This window comes from Schistosoma mansoni, chromosome 3 (genome assembly GCF_000237925.1).
Source record: "Schistosoma mansoni strain Puerto Rico chromosome 3, complete genome".
NCBI classification, from domain to species: Eukaryota; Metazoa; Platyhelminthes; class Trematoda; order Strigeidida; family Schistosomatidae; genus Schistosoma; species Schistosoma mansoni.
The window spans coordinates 18,789,466-18,806,532 of NC_031497.1; the positions used below are offsets into that span (position 1 = coordinate 18,789,466).

The window sequence follows — 17,067 nt, forward strand, 5'->3', positions numbered from 1 at the left end:
TTATATCATACACCAGCTGGTTATTTAACATCTTATCAAACTCAATGGTCATTTATTAGATTGAAAATATTCAGGTATGATTAAAAGGGAGATAATTTCCTGTTCTCTTCTATTTCTTCATTCTCACTAACAAGTTTTGTTTAATAAAAAGTATTCGTTGGTATATATTGCCTGGTCTAATTGCCAAGCATTCAGTTTAGTTTTAGCTAATCTCATTACCGTCTACTTCGTGTAGAGGTGTATGTGTTGTTCAATCATTCTACAGTCGATGAATTAATCTATCATGGATGACAATATATGTGACCAGTCATTAGGAACCATTAGGAACAAGTTGCAAATGTATGCATAGAGGGATTTTCACACACGAAGCCTTCAAAATGGATCTTACATTAACACTGTATTGTGTGATCACTTGTTGAATTGCGTGTACGCTCAAGTGAGTTTGGTGTTCAATTTATCCAATGTAGTGTCACTCTCACTTGTTAAGATTTATTTTATAAGTGGTGTTGGATTTATCTTCTTTCACTGTTGTATCTATCATTCAGTTGGAGTAAATCTGTTGGTTTGTGACTGGCAGTGATTTAGAAGGGTCTCGAAATTCAAGTGCTGATTTCCGAAATATACATATATGAACTGTTCACGGCTTTCGATCACGATGTCATATCCTGTCTAGTAACTGCTGTTCATGGGACTGGCTTTTCTCCAGTAACATTAGGTCGTTTCTTATTCTTGATTTGTACCCATTCATAAACTTTCATTGGAGTAGCAGCCACAGTCGCATTACAAACATATTGGTATCCTGGATGATTGTCGATGACTTGGGTAGTCATAATTTTGTTTTTCCTGTTGGAAACAGACCGAAACTCGCAATTAGGTTCTCTAGGTGTTTCCTGACCTCTGCTATTTGGAAGGAAAGGGGCAGAAAAAATTCCTTTCTTCAGCTTCGATTTCTAACACACCTCTTCATAAGCCGAACTTCTTCCTTTGGCCCATATAGGTCAACTGACTTTAAACTTACTCAAACTAATTTTACATCAATTAGTGTATCGACTGAGGCAACATCGTTTGATGTATCCCGATTACGCTTGCTAATGTTTCTTTTAGTAACATTCACCATCTTAATGATTTCGGATAGCAAGCTGTTCACGTTCAAACAGCACTGGTGATATAACCACACTCAGCAATGTTTGTTAAAACGTTTGACAACTTCAGGCGTTAGATCTGTTCGAACTTCGTGGTATCATCCTTTGGACTCACCTCATGGCATGAAAATTCAGCAGGGCAACGGCAGTGTGAGCGTCGGCGATTGCTTTTTTTGCACCGTCCAGAAGTTTTTAGAAGAAAACAGATACAAACAATACACAGAGACAGGAACAAATGATGACCAGAAAGAGTTAAAAACTATAAATTGTTAGGATCAAAAGTACAAACAATTACAAGAAGAACCAATGTACACAAAAGTGCCGATGACAAATTACTTTCTAATAGAAACGATACTATTGATGAAAAATTTAACCGAAATAAACCCAATTAAGTTGAAAAATAGTTTTGATGCGTAATTGGCGATCAAAACGACGAAATTATTTCAGTGAGGAAAAATATCACTGTCCTTTTTAGATAACTAGCGCAGTCTCAAGTGGTAAATTCTCTAGTTGGTTTTTACATACAAAAAGTTTGTAAACGTTAGGAAAAGGGTGAAAGAGTCTTTAATCTCAGATATATATTTAATTTGAGATCTTGTTTCAGCGAGTAGTATATTTAGGCGTTATGTTCGAAAAGTTAGCATGTAACGTACTCAAGGCGTTACTCTACCAACTCCTAGTTTAAGTACCAAACTGTTTCACGCTCTCTTATGTATTATTTTTAATTTTTGTCCATTACTCTCATCGCTAGTTGTAAGTACACTTCATTTGCTTATCTAGTCGTCGACTTTTATTTCCTCTTGTTCTTTTCTCTACCAGATCTGATTATCGATAATCCAACCTACTGCTCCCCATACTCCTCTATCACACAAGATACTTTCAGGCTGGACAAAAACCTTACAAAAGCTAAACACTAAAATCATATGGACTTGTTTAATTTGTATACAAAAAAGATTTTGGATTCATGGACAGCTTTGCGCCTTGGTCTAAATCAGGAGTCTGGAGGCCCAAATACACAACAGAAAGTTGGATTATTGTATGAACATCTGCCTCAGGTTATTTTGAAGTCCAAACATGAGGATGAAATAAGCGACTTTCTGGAAGATTATTTAGATGATGAACTAAATATTATTTGTGAAGACAACTCTCATGAAGAAGTTGCACGTCTAATATACGAAGGACTTCTTCTTTTTAGAAATAAAAACACTCACGAACTTCAGGATAAAATAGACAAGCTAACAACTGGTTGTAATCTTAATCAGTGTTTACCTCAAGACCAAACGACTGATGCTGACGATTTGACCTGCAGTGAATCAGATTCAGGAAGTGAAGAAGATATTGACATGGAGTAAAAGTTTTCTTTTTAAAATGTATAATATTTCCTTGTAAATATTAGTTAATTTTAATAATGCTATACCTTTTCTCTTACCTGCTATTATTAAACGTGTATAAATTACAAGTCCCAAAATTGTTAAATGCAGTTATTCAGCAGTTAACGTAATAAACGAGTTAGGTTTGGGTAGAGAACTCTATTGACAAGAAAAGTAGACTTGCCAGAGGTTCTTATTGTAGCCTATGGGATCCATGGCTAGTGGATAAAGAGGCGATAACCAAAACTTGTCCGTTTAGCTACATCTTTCTCGACAGTGTATTGTTGACGCGGATTTTCTTCCGTCTTTCGCGGCACAGTTATCGTTGCTTCACTGTTTTTTGCTCATAAGAAATGCCATGCACATGCTCTCATAGCCACGCGAATATAAAGCCTCTGCCAGAGAAGTCCTACTCACTGCCTTCTCGTGGCGGGTGTGTTGTTTACGAAATTGAGGGGACGAAAAGCGAATGTCCGGCGCTTTAACCTTGTTGGTGGACACGGAAAGTCCACCTAAAGGAGTTGGAAAACCCTGATTCCAAATCAATGGTGCACATGGGCTCCAGTATCCTGAAGGAACAAATGGCGTACGAATCAATCGTTGGTCACCGGCTACCATGGGAATGCATCTCCTCACGATGCTCCACTGCCTTGTGGATCAGATCTTTCGGTCAAAGGCTCCGGGTGTGGCCCCCTAAGAAAACCACCTGCTTCAGTTTGGGCACCTGGGCAGTATCACAGCCCTCAAGCAAATCGAATGAGATTTGTGAGGCGCATATATATCTGGTGCTTCCTTGTACCAATATTTATGTGTTTAAATAAGATAATGCACATAGTCCCACAATCTTCCCCATTATTTATTTACGACAAATGTGTTGTTTGGTCTTATTTCCAAACAACGATTCCTGCTCCTGCACGATGAGCCCCGTTTGCATGCTACTCTCTACGCATCACAAGCTACTTAGCGAGTTATCTTTACAACTTCTGTTTCGAACTAATCTCGGGATAACAAAATACTTCTGGTTTTGTATTCAGGGTGTTAACAGCATATTTTTCAATGCTTCTAGTTACCCCTAAATTGCTAGAAACAACATAGTTCCGACCCCAGACAATCACATCTCAAAACAAGAAGATATACGAAGACAGCTGTGAGGAGCTTTGCCATAAGATAAATGAGTAAGCGATCATAAGTGTCCAAAATTTGAAAAGGATAGGATTTGACCTATCACTATCGGTTCTTGGTCTATTTTCTAGTCTCCACAGGTTATTCTAAATACAGAGAGATTTATGGAGCTTTCTATGACCCACGTAGCACAATCCAGCTACTTCAGTCACTGAACTCTCACTAGTTCATGAGCCGATTTTACCTAGTAACCACTTGTGTCAAAGTTACATACCTGTTTCCGTCTTTCGTGAGGTATTCGTCGAAGACATCTCTGCCTAAGTACTACCAGTGTCGCCATTCTTCTACCTCTAAAGACCACATTTCTCAGCCATAACGAGCCGCTCCGCAACACTTCCGTCCTTTGGTAGGTAGACGAATATTTGGTTTGCGCCGCAGGTGCCGTGTATAGGAGCATTCCTACTCAAACCTAGACTTCATCAGCCAACAGTTTATCTTCCTCTACGAAGCTCTTAAGTTGAATGAAACAACAGCCGATGCTCTTGAATAATTCACTCCATAGTTACAGCAAATAACAACCTAGAATAGTCCCAAAGCAACATTTCGCATCTGAAGGGATACTCAAAACATTTATCGTTAAATACTTTCAAAAGGTTATATCTCTTAGTACTTTCACAAAACAGCCTTACAGAAAAACATTGATTATTATTAACCAATCGAGAGAAGGTACATTGACCAGGGACAAAGGTTGTCACGTCTTATGTCTGGACGTCCCTTAACACAGAAGGGACTATCTCGTTACTCCATGCTTTTTATCTGGTGTTTGTTTCCCACACAGTCCATTGAAACATTTCAAATGATATAATACAACTACTTGGATGTGCCACTGATAGCTATTTTCGCAGTTTTTCCTCATTGACTCTTGACCTAAGCCAGTTGGCGGAAAGGTAGGACTCTGGTGGTCTTTCAATGTTTTCAACAGCCAAATAGTTAAAAATAGAACATTCTTAGCTCATTCGTATAGTGCTCAAGGCAGCCAATCCGAATCTTCGTTCTGTCTACTTCGGTTTGAGTAGCGGAGTATTAACCCTAGACATCTTTAAAAAAGCAATAAAGACATTTTAAAATGTCCCCGATGTTAATCATTATTGTATTACAAATATCCCTTGTAAAACATCGTGCTTTTGTTCCAGGATAAATTTAAAGTACGCTCTATTTATCTACTCAACTGAGATTTAAAGCGTTTAGTCCAGACATGAATGTATGTAATATATGTTCATGCTAACACACAATGATCAACACCTCGGATTAATAAGCAGTATATTGATGCATTTATCATCAAACCAAATTATTATATATGTACAAGTATACAATCCTCAAACGGGAATTATTTGCATAGTTTAGCATGATTAGCTGCTAATTCCAAATAGTAATTAAGTGAAATATTTGGTTGAGAAAACTTTTCAAGGTCCAAAACGTCCAAGTTTCCATGCAATGGAATAGATGGACGATCATCTGTTAGTTTGAAGAAGTTCTTTATTGATTGTCGTAATGCTTCCTCTTCTGCAATTAGTATCGATTCACCAGGAGCTTCAGTGATTGAAATAAAAATAGACAAATTATTATTATTATAAAACAGGTCGAGGTATAAACTTGTCACTGCTTTAAAAATTTAAAGTGTTTGCTTTCTCTCTAGTTGTGCGTATAAAAATGAAATCTCAAAATTCACTGGGTTCAATTGATAATAAATTTCATGGACTACTTCTTATAATCACAAACATCAATCTTAACAATTTGTTCATAACACCACACAAAGAATAACCGACTCGATTGTTATTTATCTCAAGTAACAGAATAAGAACAAGCCATATATCATAAAATGTATAATTGGTTTTAACAATATATCGTCAGGTGTTGCTCACCCACAATTATATGGTCAGTATAAATCATTCGTGAAGTAAAAACGACTTTGAGGCAACATGTTCATTAGAACTAGTGATGGTACAATTTTAATTGCGCAAATCTAAATAAACGGAACACGGTTCCTAGCTGGGACCTATTGATTAAACACTCAATGATTCTTAACTATTAATTCATTACTCCATTACTTCCTCGTTACCCTTAAACAATGTGCACTTATAAAGAGCTTACTAAATATCAGTAAACAGTTTTTAAAACTAACATTAAAACAACTTAGTTTAATCTTTGATATCTTCCCTAACCAGCATTAATACCATTAACATCATGTATACCACATCTAAATCAATGTAGGTACACAATCTGTCATTGACTTTCTTGTCTAAAACTCCTTGTATATCTAGAGTAGTGCCCAGTTAATAGTTAGACCGCAAATCTTACTACAGTACTGGTGGATAACTACCAAAATTATTGTTAATCTTATTCTTCAACTTGGTTTTCTGTTCTAGTGGTTAAGGTGTATGATTTACTAGCCTGACTTTTACAAGAACTAATAACCAGGTCTAAATACACTTCCTTTGATTGTAGTCACATAAGCAACTCAACAAATAAGTCAGTGGATGGACACGCTGCGGTTTCCATGAGTATAGATTAATAGCCAATTCATGACTTCCCCACATAGTCTTATGAAAACTCAAAATCCCAAACAATTGGTACAGGCTAAATTCCTGATGACTATTTGTCTATTATAGTATGAGTTATTTCTTGAATAACAAATATTCAGTTGTACATCATTTTGGGTTACATAAATCCATCATAAAAATCCTAACGTACAACACCGTGTATGTGTTAAATATTAAGAATATGCTGTTTACCTTCTCCAACGAGTTGACAATCACTGTATATACCAACCTCAAAACAGGCTAGCACAGTGTTCATACTTGACTGGTAAAGTAATCTGTAAAAAAGTGACCAAATAAATAGTCTATTACATTCATATTTACCAATTAATTATACATTAGTATTGTGTCTACATATGATTAGAAATATATCATGAATTATTTATTTATTTAAACACATAAATATTGGTACAAGGAAGCACCAGATATATATGCGCCTCACAAATCTCATTCGATTTGCTTGAGGGCTGTGATACTGCCCAGGTGCCCAAACTGAAGCAGGTGGTTTTCTTAGGGGGCCACACCCGGAGCCTTTGACCGAAAGATCTGATCCACAAGGCAGTGGAGCATCGTGAGGAGATGCATTCCCATGGTAGCCGGTGACCAACGATTGATTCGTACGCCATTTGTTCCTTCAGGATACTGGAGCCCATGTGCACCAATCATGAATTAAAACAATGTTCAATCAATCTCTTCAGTGTGCTTCTATACTTGTAAATTGAGCTATTTTCAAACAAAATCGGAATTTCCTATTTCAAGAGGCGAGATTGTGACTAATCAACAAAATGTTTCAAAGAAAGGAAATTACGCAGCAATGCTCTTAGTATTTTTTCAAACTCATTTGAATTATTTTCCAAAATAAATAATTTATTATTTTAGACTAGACAAGCTTAAACAAATTAAGAGTAAATCGCAATCTTCAGAAGCCTTGTGTTCTATAAAGTGTATAGTCTAATGGTAGTCTTTTTTTATCTCTCTAGATGTTTACTATCAAACCATTCAGTTTAAACAATTAGGTAATTCCAAAAGCCTTTTCCTGAGCACACAAATCTTCATCAAAAATAAGTACGAATAGGATAGAATTTGATTAATCCGACTTGAAATCAGTCACAATACTCTAGATGTATTCAATTCTTTAAATTATCTTTTTTTGGATCTTGAAAATCTCTAATATCCCGCACTTTTTTCTCTTTATTTTATTCCTTCATTTCTGAACCATGTTCTCAATGTTTACTTTCTGATTACCATTGGTACGACTATATTATTTTGACTACTCAATAAGCCATTCACATTTTGTAAATTTTACTTTACAGTGTTGATATGATGTGACGACTTTAGTTGTTAAATATTGATGTCAAGTCCTATATTGATTTTTATTGATTAGATAATAAAATCAAATTCAAATTTTTATCCGTAAAACAAACGTTTTAACACGCAGTTTCATAAACAGAGGAATTTTGAATGTATTTTTGCGTGTTATCTTTTTGCCCAAAAAGTTAAAAATGAAGGGGCAAGTTTTCGAAAAACATTATTTTAAATTAGTGCATACCAATTACCTGGTTTCAGGTGGGCCACGTCCTTCAGATTGAAGTATTCCCTGTAGAAGAGGCAATGGGTTAGGAATCGAAATCAATTCCGTCAAATCTATATCTGAAAGTCTTGTCAGTATGAAGTCCCGAATAAACAAATGTGCTTTCTCCATCTAAGTTATAATAATAAAATAATTATTAGAACATTATTTTTGTGGACATATTCTATAGATTATAATACACTTCGATTGTTAATCAAACAACATAAACCCATTACTAAAACCGAAATTTGTCAATATTTATATATATATATATATATATATATATAATTTATTTGGGATATCATAAACATCAATGTAACTAACTGCTAAGTGATGATTTATTTATAAATAAAATTCATCACGTCCCATAGTGCGGAGTTACAACTGTCTGAGTCAATAAAGGGAAAAAACTGTTGAGTATATAAAAAAGGGTAAGTTCTATTAGCTTTTAGTAAGACTGTTGTTGCCTAGCATGATCATCTAGTTTGAAGTCGACAAGTGGAGAAGTATGTGCTAGAAATAAAGCATATTTAGATTTTTAACCATCTCTAGGGAAAGTATGAAGCTTTGACATTTTAAATATACACAAACAGGTAACTAAAATAAAACTAGGTCCAACTTCTTTTGATGAACTTTTCAAGTGTTTGACATGATATTGATAACAATAGTAATCGCATTTTATCATTTTGCTTAGGGCTACTCTTCATTTCTCTATTGAAAAACCTCAATTAAACAAAGCTGTAGTATTAAATTGATTACCATCTGAAGACTAAATGTTTTATTTCAATGTTAAAAATTTAATTTATAGATGCTCATTTGGAACTTTTAATCATTTTTGTAAAAATCCCAAACATCTGTGAATATTCATAAAGTTATGAAATAATGGTTTATAAGAATTGGCTTTTAACCAATAAGTTAATGAATACAAACAGAATCTCGTGCACAAATGTACCGGTTCAAAATTGTTAAACTTCATAACAACATGGAAGCAGTAAAATGAACAAGACCAACATGATTGGAAGACCAATAGATAAATTGCTGATTTATTTCGACTGAATAACCCTCATCCATGAAGTTTAAATAGCTTATATAAACAATCACTGACTCAAGATTAGACTTATACATCTTTACCCGTACACCACTTTGCATCACATTTTACAGTAAACAGTGAGTTGGTAACAAATAACCCTGCAACATGAATTATACAAAATCCATGATCTTAAAGATCAATTTAACTTACCTGTTGAGAGCTATAAGCCTAAACTATATAATTTGTTAGATAAACTAACAGCGTTTTAATTTTAAACATGAGTTTAGATGTAAATACAGGCTTGCTTTGTATTTACTTTCAGCTATCCAATCAAGTGAACAAATAAATTTCATTACTAACTCTAATTTTAATGAAGTTCTTATAAAAATGATTAAATCAAACATGGATGAATATTAGTCATATTAGGAGAAATGAGGCACGTTTTTTTGAATACATTCACCTTGTCTTTTGCTAAAGCACCGACTAAAGCCATAAGTGCATGAGCTAAAACATCCAGATTCGGTGGAGCTGATATAATTTTATTGCTTGAATAATCTACTTGATCACTGTATAGTACTATATCTTTAATTCCTAAATGAGCGGCTATAAAAGCAAGCTCAGAAGGTGACTTCAAGTATTGAACGATAGTCATAATCCACTCTTCAGGGAATTGAGGATAAACTGATCGCAAGAAGGGATATAAAAAATTTTCCGAGACAGAAAATCCTACAAAGTAATAAAAAACATACAGAGCATACAAATTAACTAAAGCTTATGAGTTCTAGTAGATATTTAACATAAACCACTATACAATGATATATTCGATATGAACTAGATGAATATCAACCATACATTGTATAAAACTACATTACAATGAATTACTTAAAAGTAAATAGAAACCCCTGGTTGTTGGGAAACTTTATGGTTCCTGCAGTCAGTTACGTGCAATAATATACACATGTAAGAGAAGACAATAAAATACGACTGCTACGACATATGTAGATCAACTAGATGATAATTTGTGACCAGTTTCCGATCCGAACTGATCAACCTATGAGAAACATCTGCACAACGGAGTTTTGTCGTTTCACATATCAAGTACTAAAATATAGATTCATGGAAATCTAAACATTAGTTAATGAAGTAGATTTTGGATTGTATGAAGGGCTACTAAGCATTTATATAAGCAACATAACTTTATTGCCTTAATCATAGGACATAGGATTTTTAAACTAAGAGCATAAACTATGCAGACAAATTCTCCATAAACAGATATTTAGACAGAAATTACACCATAAATGATATAAGTGAGCAAAATACAAACTCTTTTCTCCCATGCTAATCACTTTAAGCTGTTTTATAAAACAGACGTTTGCCATGCAACACCTCTTTTAAATACATAGTTAGGCTGATAACATCAGTGTATGCAACAGAACAAACACAAATTTTCTGTCGCTACTGTCGCTGCTTTATGAAGTCAAAACACTTGTGAAATCACGTGATCTGCGCATCTTAGATATACCAACAAGCAAACGAAAAACTACGTAAATACAGCTACTATAGTTGGTGAACTTAACAGACCAAATACAAGGCTAAAAATAGATGTTTTGGCTACATGATGCATTACTCAGTCTCACATGTATTCGGCATAACAAAACACTTGTTTGACACTGAAGTTGGTAGCTGAGACGTATAAGGTGTTAATATTCACTATTTGTCAGACAGATGTTGTTAACGGTTGAAACTCACTATCCATAAACAGTATCACCTTTTTATCCAAACTTAATGAAGCTGATATTAGTTAGCGGATAAGCTTAAGTCCTTTAACAAGTCAAACATTTCTACGGATGAATCGTAATTAGCAACTTCTTACCTAGAGCAGCGAGTTCCGAGTTATCTTGAATTATTTTACTGTCTGATTCGGCCTTTTTTACAGACCAAAAGGAAGAGTACGATCTATGATTCAATAAACGGTATGATTTTCAATTCAGTAACTACCGATCTGTCAGAACGACCTCAATAAGGTCTTTTTCTAATTTTTCACCAATTCTGGACAAAAACGCAGATAGTTCGGAATCACGATTCCAACACAGCCAATCTTTTCTCGGTCGATAAATCTCTGGACCTTGAGCAAGTCTTCTGTCATACAAGTCTTTCAAATATGGACGAATAAACCTAGGTCTTCTGCCATGGCGCACACCTAATATTAAAATTAAAGATGAATAACTACAACATACAAGATATCAGTACGGGAGAGAGGGTAAATAGACGTGACATTAAAAGCAACGCACTATGACCTTCGATTTGAAATATAACCGTGACAAAATCTCATGATGAGTTCAAATGGTTTAAATGGTTGTAGATGGAACAAAAGGAACTTTCACTCAACGGGCTTCCGTTTCTAGTAGCAGTGGATCAACAATACTTCCAGGCAGGGACCCAGTTATATCAACGATAATAAAGAAAAAAAGAAATCGGTATATCCTAATAAGATGTTATCCTTAGTCCTTAAGAATAGGTCAAGTTTCCTCTCAAAGGAATTCTAAGAAGTCATTTGGACCAGCTCAGTCGGCAGTGAATTCCAGCATTTGTGACTCTCAATGAGTAGAAGTTGTGTCTACAGTCCGTTCTACTATGTTAGGTCTCTGGGTGTAATCCTTTGGTTAGTATTGTGACTAAGATTTAGTAGATGTTTAAGGGAATGTTCAAAAGTATATAAGGCACTGTAGGCAATTAGAAAGCCAACTCCAAGATTTCTGTACTCTAATGGATAGAGGTTAAGTGATTGGAGGTGCTCTTCATAAGGTTTGAATTTGAGTCCTTGAACTGATTTCGTGGCTCGACGTTGGATACGTTCCACAGTGTTCTTATCCTTTTGGGGTGAAAGAAGATATACTATCTCTCCGTACTCTGAATTGGAAAGTTCTTCCGTCAAACTGGCCAAAAATGCTCTTCAATTTTACCAGTGCAAGGTCTGCTTAAAAAGGTGTTTTCGTCACATTTAGCGTTAGACTTCAAGGCGTAGGGTACCAACACACCTAAATATTTTTCGACTTGGGATTATTCTAGAGAGGAGTTTCCTAAGTTGTAACTATAGTCTGCAACATACTGAAGGTACGACTAGTTTTCTAGTTTTGTAACTCTAAACCAGTAACACCTATGTTCGAAGCGTTCCCCAACCAGTTGAAATCAGAAGTCAGATGAGAAGAGGTAGGAAAGATATATTTGATACGTTATCAATATATCGAGAAGCGTTTACTGTGATCTGGCTAGCGAACGTAGGAGCTGTGTCCCACGCTGGATCGTAACGTGGTCTAGTGCGGATGCATGACCGAAAGCCTTCAGTTAAACAATTCCACTTAAAACAATTTGGTCAGCCTCCAATGTCGAACACTTAATGATCTATTGATTTTGGGGAATTATTTACAGCTACAATGCCTCAGATGGACTACTTTGCACTTTGAAGTGCTGAAGGTATGTCCGTTGTCGTCTTCCCATATTTGAAGTCGAGTTAGATCCTCCTGAATTGCTAGTATATCGCTTTGGTTACGTATCTCTCTCGCCAAAGTTAGACATCGTCAGCAAAAAGCAATAAATTAGACGATACTTGTTGTGGAAGATCGTTTATATGAATGAAGAAGAGAAGAGGTCCTAGTACTGAATCCTGGGGAGCCCAAATACGACATTCCATACACTGAGAGAAAGTGTAGTGTACCCTGACCTTAAAATGTCGATCATTTAGATATGAAGTGGGCCAGTCAATTAGAGGTAGTTTGATACCAAATCGTTTGAGCTTATTTTTAAGACATAAAAGGTTGACCATATCAAAAGCCTTTGAGAGATCAAGGTGAATGATGTCAACCTTCTCCTTATGATCAAGGATGGTTGTCTATCTGTCCACTGCAGCCAACCGGTTGGTTACACAAAAGTGACATTTTCTGAAACCGTGTTGTTGGGGTGAAAAGAAGTTTATGAGAAATAAATTTCCATGTGTACCATCGCATATCAGGAACTCTATAATTTTTTAGGGTATAGAGAGAAGAGCGACCGGTCGGTAACTTGAATGTTCGCTGCGTCGACCTCCTTTGAAATTGGTGTGATGTGAGCCGGCTTCCGACTTTCCGGTAGTTCGCCACGACTTGGCGAGTGTTAGAACATCACGCTAAACAGTGTTCTCGGGATTGAAGTTGCTTTCCTCAGTATAGCAGAATGAACCATATCCGAAGTAGGAGAGGTGTCTTTTCTTATGTGCTGCAGTTTTCGGAACACCAAAGTCGGCGCTGAGGTTCACTTCGGAAAGTCCTGCGCAATTGAAGATGAAGCTTTTATCAGTATAGTTGATGTGGGTCGGTTGGAATGCACGAAAGTGTTGTTTATCCAAAAGGTTGGCGGCGTCACCGTCGTTATTGCTCGGGCCATTCGGACCTGGCAGTTGGGAAACTCCAGTTTTGGCTTGTCCACGAGAGGCTGCATGATGGAATAAGCTTTTCGGATTGGAGACAAACTTATCGATGAGCTTTATCTGGTACTGAAGCCTGTCGTAACTACTTTCGTTTACGTGCAGCAAACGCCCTTCATGCTCAAACCAGCGTAAATAGCTATAACAGAGGTTACGAGCTACTGTTTTCAGCACTATGTTTTATAACTACACATAATCCCATACTTTCAAGCTTCTTTATGAACCGCCTTCACTTATATAGCCCCTTATCCACTCATACCATGTTGACACTTATTTTCGTTAACCTATTATAATGCTCTTGCCTAATAAGTAACATAATGACAAAGGAATATACCAAGTGGTTATACCTCAATTATTCCTCCATGAACATTGCTTTGCTTTTCGTCCTTCCTTTTTCTAACAGCCTTTTTCAGCCCCCCCCCTGAGATACGCCACCGAAAACAGATATGGAACGGGTGACTTCATCCTGCACCATTATTAAAGCCTCAGATATTCCAGAGGGACATAAGGTTGAAGTTTCTAGGAGCCCTCAACTTTGCGTGGACCTATTCTCGACCATCAGTTGCATATCACAACGCCGCCTTCATAAAGCCCGCCAGTTATGATACTGACACCATGTTTCTTACGAAAACCATCTACATTCATATCTTATAAAATATCAACCCAGCTGAGTAATTTTCCACAGCGAAAATTGTAACTTCTGTAACAATGTGATCTTGCCTGTAAACTGGCATGTCTCATGTAAAATGCTGTTAATTGAGAATAAATTATTATTATTGTTATTGCCTTCGTGCATATGTTCCCTATTTGTTTGGATTGCCTATATGCTCTGCGGTTACCAGTTCGTTTGTATTCCGCCCAGCAGTGCCTTTTGTTTCTTAGCAAATGAAGAGTGCAGTTCTTGATGACTGTAGGTTGCTTGAAGATTTTGGGAACCGTTGGCGGAGCGGACTGCTTTGTAGCACACAAGATCTTTTGCAGCAAGAAATCCCAATGAGCATCTACACAAAGTTGAGGGTGAGCTTCAATGGATATCCACGAGTTCTATTCGTTGACTTAAATTAAAGTCTCATAAGGAGTACCGCGAATCAATGAACCTCTACTCATTGGAGAGTAGGCGTCTCAGAGGTAACCTGATGAACCAGCATTTTAAACACTTCTGGGTATCCCTTTAAATACCAATTTAGTCTCAGTCCCAACAAAAACTTCAAGGGTAACACCTAGAAACTGAAGAAAAAACATAGTGGAGTGGATTGTAGCACACCTTTTACTTCTTAAGAGTAGTTAAATGCAGGAGTCCATTGCAAGTTTAGTTGATCCACGCGACTTCTCAGGAGTCATTTAGGAGAAAACGTGACGTATTCTTATGGAATCGTGACATCATATCACTATTATTTGGTAATATTTCTCCCTTTTAATTAAATTTACACAGGTTTTTGCCTGGATACATCTGTGATCCACTGCTACTGGATACAGAATCCCATTAGGCAAAAGCTTCTACTATCCCGTCTAGAACCATTTGAGGCTTTAGTCACCTGGATCTAATTTCAATTCAGTCGAGTGATTATCGTTATCGAAATATACACGTCGTAAATCCTCGCATATAACAGTAGTCTGTAATCGCGTTCGTGAATAACGCAATTAAATAAGTCAAACACTAGAATGAATTTTGAATGAGTATATTTCATAGAATGGTTGGTCCAAACAGATGATCAAAGAAACGAAGCAAAACGATATGGTGCACGGTGAAGGCGTGTGAGTCAACTCGATTTAATCAAGAGTGAATCGATATTTATAGCCATACAAAAATAAGTCACAGACATGTGATGAATAAGATAAGAAGTCCACACACATACGCTTACATGAAAATGGTCAAGGTTGATAAGCGAATAATTAACGAGGTCAAAATGTGACTCGAGAACAATGCATAAATTGGCCTGTCCGGAGGCCATAAAAAGCTATGTGGGCTTGCATAGCACTCAACACTACAAAACCGTTTAAAGACTCATGAGAAACATGTGGTTGGCTTAATGCGAGACAGTATTTTCCGTAGAGTTTCTATAAATGATAATGATATTCTTATTTCCATCATCAGCATATTTTATTGTTTTATACTCACATTGAGATATGATAGCGCATATAGTCCAATTAATTTTCAAAATTCCATTACGGTACGATATACTGATGTCCATTACACATCTCGTGCCCGCAAATGACTCCAGTTTAATATTTATGTATCTTATATTTATTTTCATATGTGATAATTTGTACATCATCTGAATACAACGTTGAATTGAAAAGCCAAAACACAAATATAAGGAGGATACGTTCTTTTCTAAGCTTTAAACTGTATGCAGACAATCATCCGAGCTCAGCGAAGGGATCTCTCGTCAACGAATTCATGATCAAGCCGTGTAATTTTATATATAAATGAAAATTTCTTAAGTATTAATTTCGTAGGAACAAATGAACAAATAATAGATATGATATAATTAAAAGGTTATAAACCTTAATATCAACTTGTGTATCAGTGGAATGGTTAAAATCGATTAGATGTTCAAGAATAATTAAGGTATCAGAAATCCCGACAAAGATTAAGCAAAGATTGTATGACCAATTTGCGTCTTTTAGGCTGTCAAGTTAGGGTCGAGTGACTTGTGTCTCTAACTTAAATCAGTTGACGAGACAGCTTTAGACCACAAATTGAGACTGATAATGTATTTGTAAACAACAGCTTGAAATAGGTAGTTTCTAATCATTTAGAATCGCTCTTGGTGATGTTGGCTTTAAACAATGAAAGTTGTCCAAAGCTCTCGTGCTCTTCTACACCTGTCAACGATGAAATGGATTTTTCCTTACAACTGTTATCAGTACCTCCCTTATCTGTAATCGTGGAGGAATCATGATCGGAACCAGTATTTTCTGATTCTGTCGTACTAGCATATATTTCGAAGTGATTATTTAATTTTTGACGATCGTGATTAGGTATAAAAAGCTACTCATGAAAAATCTCCCCATATTTCTCGAAGATTGTTTCAATTTAGCTTATCATTCGATACATTACCAAGGTTATACTTCCTGGTAAAACTTTAAAAAGATTCACAGCTATTGTCAAATACAACAATGAGATGCTTAAAAGTTTATTTAATTGATACCTGACATACGTAGGCATTCTGTTCAATATTTTATAATTCGTAGAACTAAGTGTATTGTAGAGATTATAGACATAAAGTGAGGTAAAAATAAGGAATAGCAGAAAAAAATTTCGACCTCATATATTCATCTACAGATAGATCACATGAACCAAAACGAGACGCTTAATTTTTTTGGCAAGTGAAACCCAGAACAATCAGTAGTTGAAGCACTTTGTCCCTTTGATAAATTTCCATAGTGTAATGGGAGGACGACGACTATCAGAACTATGTGATGTATTAGCGCAATACATTTCGAAAAATCTGATCATACATATACTTGTTAAGGATGCTTATATGTTGAAATAAAAAGTGGACTAGACTAGAAATGAAGGGTAAGAGGAGACAGGAATAATAAAGAAAATAATGTCAAAACAATTTGAAACCTCATAACTCTAGGTAATAAACTAATATTACCACGGTAGGTTTAGGATGAGAACAAACCGTTTTTGAATATACAAAAGAGTTACCGAAACAAATAAAATCAAATGACCCAATAAGAGTAGATGATAAACATCCACGACCCTCTATTGCCAGACACATAGTTGAAACAGATCATAATATTGATCTTAACATGGCTTTCGTG

The 17,067-nt window shown here is 35.9% G+C and overlaps 2 protein-coding genes across 2 annotated transcripts; one reads left to right on the forward strand and one right to left on the reverse strand.

Moving 5' to 3' along the window:
• Positions 1 to 1,795: 1,795 nt before the first annotated feature.
• Positions 1,796 to 2,549, forward strand: Smp_029750 (hypothetical protein). The gene is made up of 2 exons (XM_018799513.1): positions 1,796 to 1,895; positions 1,962 to 2,549. The coding sequence occupies exon 2, from the start codon at positions 2,066 to 2,068 to the stop codon at positions 2,492 to 2,494; it is 429 nt and encodes a 142-aa protein (XP_018651294.1). The 5' UTR covers positions 1,796 to 1,895; positions 1,962 to 2,065; the 3' UTR covers positions 2,495 to 2,549.
• Positions 2,550 to 5,021: 2,472 nt separating this feature from the next.
• Smp_138280 (hypothetical protein) lies at positions 5,022 to 15,482 on the reverse strand (the record flags this gene model as incomplete). Its single annotated transcript, XM_018799514.1, has 7 exons — positions 5,022 to 5,224; positions 6,427 to 6,509; positions 7,788 to 7,933; positions 9,292 to 9,557; positions 10,705 to 10,787; positions 10,830 to 11,031; positions 15,410 to 15,482. 7 exons carry the CDS (start codon positions 15,480 to 15,482, stop codon positions 5,022 to 5,024), a joined length of 1,056 nt encoding a protein of 351 aa, XP_018651295.1.
• Positions 15,483 to 17,067: the final 1,585 nt, after the last annotated feature.